The sequence below is a fragment of the Cervus elaphus genome, chromosome 20 (genome assembly GCF_910594005.1).
Source record: "Cervus elaphus chromosome 20, mCerEla1.1, whole genome shotgun sequence".
Classification (NCBI taxonomy): Eukaryota; Metazoa; Chordata; class Mammalia; order Artiodactyla; family Cervidae; genus Cervus; species Cervus elaphus.
In genome coordinates, this window is record NC_057834.1 from 119,115,087 (window position 1) to 119,127,456 (window position 12,370).

The following is a 12,370-nucleotide window of genomic DNA, read 5'->3' on the forward strand; positions in this document are numbered from 1 at the left end:
GCTGACATAGAGCATAGTATAGTAGCCAGAAATTCAACTTAGTCCTTCAGCTCTCCCCAGAACAGGAAAGATGGTGACCTGCAGAACTTAGCTAGGGTTCAGAATTAAAATCACAATTAAAATAACCACACCTTTTCAAAGGAAAGTAGACTTAAATCCAAGGAGTATGAAGTCAGAGATGGAAGAAATAAAGGGATAAGTGATTAGGACCATTTTTGCCTTTTCCTTTGGTGTACAATAAATTAACTTCCTTTCTTTCATTTAAAAAAATGTTCAGAATTAAGGAGTACTTAATTAAGCTGAAGTATGAAAGTAGGCTATGGAAAACTGCAATAAGCTACATAAGAATGACAAGTTAGCCAACAGAAAACATCTGAAGGTCTATCCATATCAGAGTCTTAGTTTCATACAGAAAACTCTTGGAAGACAGAGTGTAAGTTGTAGCACTATGGCCTGTGCAATTAGTATGTATTTGTAGATGAAGCACCAAACCTCCAGGGAAAAGATGCTGACCTTGTCTGGCCAATACTGTCGGCTGCTATTATCTCCAGGGACCACTGGAATGTCAGGCAACCACTTCAATTATATGGACAAAGCTACAGGCCCACAAAAAAACCTATATCCTGATACATGTTGCTTGCTGCCAATTTCCGCCTCAAAGAGACAGCAATTGATATTGCAGGCCAGTAATAAATTAGGCTACTTGTGCCTCAATCTGGATTACATCTTGAACAGGATAAAGTCATGCTTTCTGCTTAATTCAAGACACATAAACATAACACATAGAGCAGAAAATTCTCCTGGATCCTGAACTCTGCTGTTCCTTTGAGGACTCACGTGCTAAATATGATGCTTCTTGATCTTCAATATGCTTGAGAGAATAGAAATCTGAATCAGCAAAAGGCAAAGGCCATAGCACAAAATTTATTGGGATTACTCACTAAATAATTCATACACATCCAGTATCACTGAATGAAAATAATGTTGGCTAATTTTTTTTTAAAAACAGCAAGGCTTTCTTTGGGGTCTTTAAAGTCAAAAGGTTCTTGATAACTATCTTTAATAAATGGAACGACCAAACTAGTGAAGTCAGATGTATCTCAATCAACTCCTAAACTCAATATTGCTAATGTGTTTTCCTACTCGAAAAGCAAAGCCTCATAGTTCAGTAATTTAATTACCATGTTTCTGGGTTTTTGCTCTTAAATGCCACAGAAAGATATTTAATGAAAGGAAGCAAAGCACCTAGTCTCAGCAGTCTTCTTAAAAACCTTAGTTTGCTTTCACAATATCAATGTAAATATTTAGATCCCCGATAGGGATTTCTTCACTTATGTGAGTAGGAATGGTCTCAAAAATCTTAAGTCTTTACTCTTGCTTCAGACTACAGATGTTTGAACTACCAATAAAATCCTCAGTATTGGCTAGACTAAATCACTAGATAAGAATTCTGTACAATCTCTTCCAAGAAACCAAGGTAATCTTAACACAGATTTTAGTAGTCAATATGTTACAGTACTTATGGATACTTTGTTTTCTATGGTATGTTGCAAATTCATCATTAATAAAGTAAATTTCATAACAGAAATAAATAAACCTACTACAATATAAGAACATTCATAAACTGTCCCCACTATCCCCAATGACTTTAAATATAAAATCTAATTATACAAAGTCTAAATTCCTTGCCCAATTTAACCCCATATACCAAACAGCATAAGTGCTGAAAATGAGAAATATTTTAATAAATCTCATATTAAGAACCTTGGATACCATTCTGCATTAGTGATGGCAGAAAAAGATAAGGAGAAAACAAATTTTTCAGAGATTTTTAAAGGAACAATAAACTTAAGCGAAAATTCCTTTGGATTGTATAGCTCTTTAAAAATTCTGTACCTTTTACTTCAACATGATGCCCGCCCCCCAAAAAAGAAAAGAATTTACTGAATAAAGTAGCCAGGAAGGGAATTAAACATTTATAGATAAATTTATTATTTTTCTGGCCAAAGTGCAATGATTTTTAAATCTTCTTAAACAACTATGAAAAAAAGTATTCAAGACAATAAAATACAAATGGAAAATTTAACCATTAAATTTCTTCTGCTTTGTACTAAACCCTATACTTAATCTAGAAAATAAACAAAAACATTTTGAAGTATTACTAAAACACTAACCGAATCACTTTTATAAATCTAAGTACATGCATTTCAAGGTTCCACTGCTACGAATTTTGTTAAGATCAGTTTAATCATTAATAACATTATATAATAGAGCAAAAAGGAACACATGTCGGTAGATGTGATCCCTGACCAATACCCTCAAATTTATATCAGAATAAAGCTGACAATTCCACCAGGCTTTGAATCCCTAGTGCCCCCATCCCAATCCTGGAAGCAAAGACTATGCCCTGTCACACAACTTTGTACAAGCTGTAGTAAAACAAAGTCTAAATTTTCTTACCTCTCTATAGGAAATAGTCAGTTATCTGATAAATACTAGAACACTTCTAAGACTTAATTTTATGAGTTTGTTTACCAAACACATTGTGCAAGAACTGACTACACAAAAAGTTCCTTTGGAATTTGGTCCACAAATTCACTTAAGCAGGTTGGAAATTTAAAACCTGCAAGGGAAAGAAGACATGGGGAATCCTTAATTCAAACATGTTGCAATTACTAGAGGGATATTCACACATACTAAAAAGTTTTGCTCACAAAAGGCACAAACTATATAAGGGATATTCTTTCTGAATAAAAACAAAGAACTAGTTAATACCCTTCTTTGTTTTGTGAGCACCATAGCTAAGATGAAGTTAGACTCAAATTCACTGTCTACTCCCATGATCAAAAAAAAAAATTTTTTTTTAAATTGAAGATAAAAAATTTAATTTGTCTTACTACATACTTTCCAGCCATTAACTGAGATATAATTATGAAACATTAAAATTGCCTTAAAAGGGGGTTGTGACAGCAGCTATCAAAGCAATATTCAAGCATGATTTCAAGGATGCTTTGAGGTTCAGAGTTAGCCTTCTTTGTCAAAAATCTTCACAACTTCATCAAAAACCTAAAATGGAAAAAAGATAATAATTTTTAAAAGCAAAAAATAAAATAAAATAAAAAGCAGATATTGTTAAAACATCATATGGCTAAGTTCCTGTTAAAACAGTAAATTTTCTATTAACTTTCAAAATGGATCATTAAAAAACACATAATTTCTTAGTTTCATCTGCTTTACTTTATACAGTATTACAATATCAGAAACAAAACATATAAAATTAGGAACATGATGCTTCAATTTTATTAGTGCTTTTAGGACAAAACAAACTTCTTAACAGGCTACCAATAACATGATAGAAAGTAAACTGAAGTGGCTTATCTCCCTAGTTCTGATTCTAAAACACTATGTCTTCTAATGTATTACCTCACCTCTATAGGAAGTGGACGTGGATAATAAGTCAGAAATGACTATATGACATAAAGAAAAAAAAAAAGGTCCAGGGACTTCCCTGGTGGTCCAGGGGTTAAGAGTCCACCTTTCAATGCAGGTGACACAAGTCTGATCCCTGGCTGGGGACTAAGACCCCACATGCCATGGGGCACCTAAGCCATGCACTGCAGCTGCTGTGCCCATGAGTTCCAACCAAAGAGGCCGCGCACCGAACCGGAGGGGCCGCACGCCCCAGTCACAGATCCTGTGCACCGTGACCAGGACCCAGCCCAGTCTAATGATTTTTTTTTTTTTTAAAAAAAAAAGGTCCAGAAGAAGATGATTCAGGGAATCAGAGACACTAGAACTTAAGAGAAACTAATAATAGTGACTGAACACCGAGGGCTTGCAAACCACAGTTCAGAGACCACTGATTCATGAAGGAAGAGACAAGCATTGAGTTGTGGGAACCCTGCACCTCTGGAGCTACATACTCTAGGATGGAAGTGGTGAAAACAGTTGGGGCAATTCAGCTAGATGATTTCATGTTACAGATTTTAAAAAAATGATCATGGTACAAATCACAGCTCTGAAGATGCCAATTTTCCAGTGCTCAAAAAAAGAGGTTGGAAATAACAAACCACCTACTTCTTACAAAGAACAAATCTGAAGTTGTAAAACCCACTTTAGATTCTATTCAAAAATATACCTGAAACTAACACAATATTGTAAATCAATAAAACATACATATTTCAGTTAGGAAAAAAAGAAAAAGCTTAGCATTTCCTTCAGTCTCCAGTGTTCTGAAAAGCAAAATAATCTGTCATAACATTGTATTTCTTTTTCTCCTGCATACTGCTTCCCTCCCCGCCCAAAATCACATTTTACTTTACTTTTAGGCAGGCTAGGGGTACTCACTTCATCAACAGATTTAGAAGCATCTATTTTCTTGACTTTCCCCATTTCTTCATACAAGTCAATAATTGGCTTTGTTGACTGAAGATAGGTTTGAATTCTGCAAAAGAAGCAAATATTCCAAGGTACTAAGTATACTTCTCTCCCCGGTTACAGATCAGGGGACAATATAGGACAAAACCCAAATGACACCCTCCCTTATCATCTTTTTAGACAAGCCCTTCTATATTTAAGTATGACATTTTCTTTTTCTGGACCAAAATGGGTAAGTGTTGAATCTGTTACTCAAGTTCCAAACTGAGGCACAGTGGCTATGGGTAAAAATTGCAAAGTACCTCTTTTCCAAGCTCTCTCTGTTGTCATCACTTCTACCACTACTTTTTCCCCTCTCAAGACATCGTTCAATACAGATCTAAAAACAGAAATACATAAAAAGTTATTTTTTAAAAGATATTAATTTGGCAGTCTTTTGGCAATCTTTTAAACCTGAAAAGAGAAGAAAGTTTGAAGAGATTACCAACAAAACCCTGCTTTAAACCCAATGTGCCTAATTCATTAATCAACATGCAAAGTTGCAACATGTGGTTCAATTTACATAAATTAGGTTAAATAAGTACAGAGCATAATAAGAATTCATTCATGACTCAGTTTTTCCTGTGTATTTTTTTTTCAAACCGCAATAAAAAGATGATCTCTATGGGTATGGTTCCATCTAGGATATATTATTAACTTATTAGGTATGAATTACATGCCTCAAACTTTGTTCCATTTTTGCTTACTTTTCAATAATTCCATAAATATCTTAATATTTGAGTCAACATATTTGCATTTGCATAAAGTATCCCTTGGTAATCGTGAATAAACATTCCTTAGTTATAAAGCTGTGGTAACATTCTAAAAGTAACTTTGAAGAATAAGTGAAAACATATTTTTGGGGGTTGGAAGAAGAGAGTTACATTTTAAAACAACTCAAAAGCTGCAGTAAGTCTCTCCACCACAAGCACATTTGCAATTCAACCTAAGAATAGTCAACTTCCTTCAAGGCACTACTGCTGATTCTTATTCTTTCAGGCTGTTGGCATTAATTTAATAAAGTTTATATTACAGCTGTCAAGCAGAGTCAGGTCTTTTAATTAAATGATTCCCCCCCCAAAAAAGGATTCCAAGAAATTCATTCAGCTATTCAAAAGTATGTCTGAGTATGTTATTAGAAGTGCCAGAAAGAAAAAGTCTTCTTTCCTGATTTTTTCAATATCATTTCACTCTTTTTTTTTTTTTTCATTTCACTCTTAAAAGACAAATCAGGCTATCTTACCTGTTTCTTTAATAAAGAAAGATTTCCCAAATTCCCCAAAATGTGTTTCTTTTCCACTAAACAACACCCTAAGGCAAGATACTCTCTGACAATAGTGTCTACTCAAGAAGTAACAGTGTAGCTTCATTACCTAATATTATCATATGAGTCAACTCATAATTCAAAACAAAACAAGTTCTTGTTATTTTCAAAATAAGGCAAATTTTAGGCCCACAAGGTTGCTGATGCCAAACAGCTTTCAATAATTCAACAGTAAGACAGTGCTGTTCTGTCCATCCAACTTACCAGTTCAAAAAATACTGTTGCCAATATAAAATGTAAATATAAGTAAAATAAATCACTTTCTTTTGCTTTAACAATTGACCACCAGCTGTTTAAAAGCCCATGTTGGCAGATGAAGATTTTCATTACCTCATTATTACAGTCAAAAAACAAAACAAAAGATACATCAGCTTTCCCATCCATGGTCTTGTTCCAGCCTTGAAGGTTGTCCTGATTTCTTGGAAACCCATCAATCAAGAATTTATTCTTCTGAGCATTGGCTGCCATTGTCTGATCCATTTCCTAAAATAAAGGAAGATTTGAATTCAATGCTACATTAACAAAATGCAATTTCTTAAGCAGAGTATGTTTTATTATTATTCTTTAAGTCATAAGTGTGGAGGGTACACAGGAAAAAAAAATTTAAAGGAAATAACATGTTTGCCTCCAGCCGGCAAGAGTTATGGGTATATATGCCTCTCCCATTTTATACACATACACACACAATTTTTTTTCTATAGTTTAAAAATTTTCTATAGTAAGCATATATTATTTTCATGAAATAATAAACAGCAAGAAAAGAAAAATAAGCATTAATCAATATTCTTGCTCCAGCCACTAGAGACCCATATCTTGCTTTCCTTTCCCTCTTCCCAAGTCATTTAGCTATGGTAGGAAATACACTGCTTCTATAGGTACTCAGATTCTCTGCAGTAATTCAAGTACAACTGCAAAAAACCTTGGACATATAAATAGATTGTCAGCATTAACTATTAGTGTAGGAGTCAATGCTTTTTTTTTTTTTTTTCATAACTGAAGCTAATTTAAACCTAAATGCCACTTGCTATCCCAAAACACAGGTAGCAAGAGAATACATTCAGAAAGATAGCAAGAATTATTTCGCCATCCTCTTCCAAAGTCTGAATTCAGGTAGAATGTGGAAATCTGTGAATGGGAGATACAGATCTTGAATCTCTAAATTCTTTTCACTATCAACCACCATGGGATAAGCACAGATGTAGGACTTTGACAGACTCCAGAGAAGTCTCTATTCTAAAGCAAACCAACAACCAGTTCCCTCAGTACTCAAACAATCCTGGTTCCTCAAGAAGAACAATGTCTGTCAGGACCTAAATTCCTTTATCTGGGGGTTGGCTTTATCCTAGCATCTAGCATCTCCAATATTCACAAAACTTTCACAGAATGCTTTGTGTCCCTGCTACAGCATTTCTATCCCAATTATGATAGTAGAAGATATCTGAAGAGGCACACTGATACTCTACTCACTCAACATACACTCATTCAAGGTCTAACCATCAGGGAACATGAAGAGCAAGGTCATGGCCCCTGGAAGGTTTATAGTCCAGTGGTTAACAAACATGTGTAAGTCAGTGTGCTAAGTTCTATACTGAGGTACACAAGGATGCTGTGAAAAAACCAAGAAGCAGGCACAAACTAACTGTGAAACCGCCAGTAAGAGTTTTACTGAACGGATGGCAGTGAAGCTGAATTCTGAATAATAAAATGGCAGGCAGGCAGGGATTGAGGTACTCCAGAATGTGTCAACTGGATGTTAAAGGCTCAGAAATGAGGAAGCATAACAGCTTTGATGAATCTGAAATAAGCTGGTAGAGGTGAACCTTAGGATGCATGTAGAAAGTGGCAGGAGATATGACTAGAAAATTGTTTTTTCAGTTGCTAAATCATGTCAACTCCATGAGACCCCATGGCCTATAGCACGTCAGGCCTCCCTCTCCCTCACGATCTCCCAAGTTTGCCCAAGTTCATGTCCATTGAACTGGTGGTGCCATTCAAACATCTCTTCCTCTGCCGCCCTGTTCTCCTTTTGCCTTCAATCTTTTCCAGTATCATGGTCTTTTCCAACGAGTTGACTGTTTGCATCATGTGGCCAAACTATTGGAGTTTCAGCTTCAGCATCAGTTCTTCCAATGAGTATTAAGAGTTGATTTCCCTTAGGATTGACTGGTTTGATCTCCTTGCTGTCCGAGAGACTCTCAAAGAGTCTTCTCCAGCACCACAATTTGAAAGCATCAATTTTTTCGTGTTCAGCCTTCGTTATGGTCCAACTCTCACATCCATATATGATTACTGGAAAAACCATAGCTTTGACTATATGGACCTTGGTTGGCAAAGTGACGTCTTTGCTTTTTATAATACGCTGTCTAGATTTGTCATAGCCTTCCTTCCGAGAAGCAAGCTACACTAGAAAGTGGGTAGGGCCAAAATTAATGAAAAACTTGTTGTACCACACTAAGGATTTGGTTTTTATTCTGCAAACAATACAGGACCACTGAGTAATTTTAAGCAGTAGAAGAACATGTTCCCATCACCTTTAGAAAAGAAAAAAAAACCCAAAAAACTCTGACAACACCATAAAGGATGAATAAGGGTACAAAGATGGATCAAAGGCAAAAGACTAATGATAAGGCTCTAGTGATGGTCCAAGTAAGACAAAAAAAGGATCTGAATTAAGATGATATAGTAATAAAGAAAAAATGCTAAATAGAAGAGGGTAAAGAAAAAGATTATTGAAAGGATCTACTCACTGAACAGATCTGGGTAAGTGAGGAAGAGGAAATAAAGGATAAATAAAGTGAGGAAATAAAGGATGGATCCCAGATTGCTGGCCTGGGCAACTGGGTAGATGGTAGAACCATTAACCAGGACAGGAAACAAAGGGTGATCACATTTTAGATGATACAGTCAGCCTTTGGCATGCTGATTTTGAGACACTTGTTGAGACACTCAGATGGATGCCTAATAGTTACAAAGGTCTGGAGCTCAGAAAAAAAGATTTGTGATAGAGTTACAGATTTTGGCAGCATTAGCACAGTGAAAACCTTGGGCATGGATAACACCATTCAGCAAGAAATGTATAAAATAAGAGGTGAACCAAGAATGAAACCTGAGAAGCATCATGGTTTAAGAAATTTGCAGAAGACTTATCAAAGGAGACTTAAGAAATAGCAGTCACTGAAGAGAATCAAGAGAAACTGTGTCACAGAGAACAAAGGAGGAACGAGTTTCAAAAAGACAGTAAGTTAAAAGAAAAATGACTGAAAATATCCCCTAGATTTTATAAAGAAGATCACTGGTAACATCAGAATAGTTTAAGTGAAGATGGAAATAGAATCTTGGTGCAAAGAGCTGAAGAGCAGAAAATGAAAAAGTAAAAATATAGACTACTCTTTCACAACGAGGCATAAAAGTGGAGAAAGGGCATTACATTCAGAGAATAAGAGAGAATTTTGTTTCTCTGAATGGTAGCAGGTTACTACAATCTCTGATACAAGAGGTAAGAAAGTGTGTGAAGGAGCCACTCTTCAAGTTTCTCTGGTTCCAATCAGAAGCTCATACATCTCTTTTCCATCAACTTTTAACTATTTCTTGTTGTTCCCACTTATGCATTTCTCCTTCACATTTCTTGTATGTGAAAATACCTATTAATGACTATAATCTTGAGAATCTGTAGTGGAGAGTCATGTAGACCCAAGGTATCTGGTTTTTAGATGGGACCGATTTTAGTTTGATAGCTGTTAGTCTCAGCATTTTGCACTGAAGATGGTGATGAATGTACCAGAAAAGGAAACATCACGACTGAGACAATGGCAACAATGGGAGGGTCATGGAAAGGAGGGACAAGGGGAAGGAAAGAAAGGAAGGAAGGAAATAGAAAAGAGAGAGGAGGAGGGGGGAGAAGAAGAGGAGGAGAAAAGGAAGAACAGAAACAGAAGGAGGATGGACTGTCTGCACACTGGGAAGGGTCAAGTACACACATATGAATGTTGAGTTGTAGCTGATCCTAGACCAAGGTAGAGAATGTTTCCTACTGTCCAATTCCTTCCCAGGTGAAAGTGGAATTTCCAGTTCTGCCATTCTCAAATACCATGACCACCCTCCACAAGCAAGAAATTCAATACTCTAATTTTTTCATTACTCAAAGGAAGGGCAGATTTAATTTCTCATTTCCTTGTTGGTTTAAACTGGTTGGCATTCACACTCCTTACCCTCCTTAACAAACTGATGGTTATCTCAACTGGCACAATCTTTCCATCTTTAATGTACTTTTCAATTAGTTCACCATATTGTGAATCTGGGTTTTTCCTTTCATCACGGAGAAGTTCTCCTGCAGAAAGGTGTGTGTAGCCATATTTCTGAAAGAAAAAACACATAGGAAAAAAATCAAAATACATTCAACCCAGTGACAGGACTATTGCTTTTTTCCCTTCATGGAAATTTCTATATTCTAATTTTTCTACAGTAAACAAGCTTTGCTTATATAATAAATAAATAATAAGGAAAAATTTTAGAGCGATTTCATACAATACCATTTGCTTAAAAAATATCCTTAACCTACATAGGGCATGGTAGCTATAATGTTCAAAATCATGCAATCATCCCCAAATTTATATAACTATTCAAGGATTAATAGCTCATTATATACCTTCATAAATACAAAGTTTAAATGTAATCAAGAATATTCAAAGAAATGCCTAAAAAAAATCTATATAATTCAAGGCAACCCCCCCAAATCTTACCACAGTTGGCTGTACCCATCTTCTGTAAAATCTTTCCTTTCCTTCCTTAAATTCAACACATCTAAATTGAACTTGTCAGCACTTACACAAACCCCATTCTTCTGCTTTGTTCCCTTTCTCAGAAAACAGTACAAGTCCTACCCCCTCCACAAAATTAGCTTTCCTGACCACTCTGAAGAGTGGACACACAATCAAATAGCGTCTTAGAATATCACTGTTTCTCCATCTAGATCAGTATCTTCCTTACCATTCTCAAAGCCCATTTCCTACCTCTCTAGATGTGACTATAGAGATCTCATCTGTAAAATGGGAATACAGATACCTATTTTACAATTTAGTAGTGATGATTAAATGAGACAATATATATAAAATGTCTACCAAAGAGCCTGATATATAGTAGGAGATGAAAGCCAACAATTATCTCCTTGCCACCATGAAGATACTTGAATAATTTGGAAACACTTTTGTACTGTATACAACATCATCTTATATTATTATATATATGTTTGTGTGCAGGTATGTGTATATGTATTCACTTTAGAGGTTCAGACAGACCAATCAAAGGACTTAAGTGAGATACTAGATATGAATACATTGCAAAAGGTCAGTAGTACAGTAGTAGTAAGGCCAGCAGTATGATTGTGATGACTGTATTACTGACGATTTACAAACGATGTATTAGGTCAAGGTATAGGGTGATAGTTGAACTATTACATAAGATGATATAGTGTTATTCTGCCACTTCTGCATGGTTAGAATGTGAAACCAATACAGATCTGAGAGACAATTACTGAAAAGTTTCTTCCCCCACATGAACTTGCATGTTTCCTTTTATTAAATCAAAAGACCTATAAAATCTATTTTTACTCTCAAATATCACGATATTGAGATCTATATTCAATATTCAGTTACAACAATCATCACATCCCAAACTCTTAAAACTCCCTAAATGAGTTTTTATCTCATCCATATTAAACGTACAGTAAATATTTGATAAATTTTATCTTTAATTTCAATGTTAAGATTTGAGACAGTTCACACACTCACCATTCTCCTTCCAAAATAGAATGTTTCAATTATACATTTTACAAAAAATAACTCTCTCAATTACTCATGCTATAGTGAGTTTTCTCTCTGTGTTTTTCTCTTTTTCTGGACTGCAGAAGCCACACATTCTTTACTCCTTTTCCATTTCCAAAAATTGCTGGCTAAACTTGCTCTTGTTTACTAAAAGTAAGCTAACAATAAGGTAGTCAGCAAAGGAAAACAAACTCTAAATAGTTTATTTGCTGACTAAAATTGGATATAAAGTTTGATGAGATTAAACAAAACCACAGCATTGCTCATGTCTCTCTTAGGCATATAGCTCCTTGCATTGGAAGAAATGATCAAAAGTGTATTCAGTTGTTGTAACAGGCTTTTAAAAACACTCCCATCATTTACAGAAAATGGAAATAAATACAAAAGTACCTAATTATTTAAACTGTTATTTTAAAATTATCTTCACACCACACCATTTTAAAATGCTGATATTTTATCACCAAGTATAAGCTATACCAAGTATACTTTTGAAAAATGAGTATGGAAAAGACTTTATTAAAAAAATGAGATGTGACCTACTTTGCCATTTACTATGTACAAATTTCAGAAAGCATTTTGCAACTACTGTCCACAAAATTTTATAGCAGCTTCATTTCCCCTTGCTTACTTTGGCTCCTACTTGGAAGTCTATGCTTGCCGGATGCTTTCATCTGGTCTAGAGATTATAGCATATGGTTATGTTGAATAAATGCAGAGACAAACAGTACTACACGATGGCAAACACTCAGTGAAACACCAACAATACAGACTGCTCTGTACAGATTGCCTTGGATGTAGGAACAACACATAC

At 35.2% G+C, this 12,370-nt stretch overlaps 1 protein-coding gene across 1 annotated transcript in view; it reads right to left on the reverse strand.

The window, feature by feature from the left end:
* Nucleotides 1–1,968: 1,968 nt before the first annotated feature.
* The window catches only part of CMPK1 (cytidine/uridine monophosphate kinase 1), a 34,387-nt gene continuing 23,985 nt past the window's right edge, over nucleotides 1,969–12,370 (reverse strand). Inside the window, exons 2-6 of the mRNA XM_043876991.1 lie at nucleotides 9,949–10,095; nucleotides 6,071–6,223; nucleotides 4,680–4,756; nucleotides 4,348–4,444; nucleotides 1,969–3,066 (exon numbers count right to left, since the gene is read on the reverse strand). Coding sequence (XP_043732926.1) covers nucleotides 3,025–3,066; nucleotides 4,348–4,444; nucleotides 4,680–4,756; nucleotides 6,071–6,223; nucleotides 9,949–10,095 — 516 coding nt within the window. The 3' untranslated portion in view covers nucleotides 1,969–3,024. The remainder of the gene's footprint in view (nucleotides 3,067–4,347; nucleotides 4,445–4,679; nucleotides 4,757–6,070; nucleotides 6,224–9,948; nucleotides 10,096–12,370) is intronic.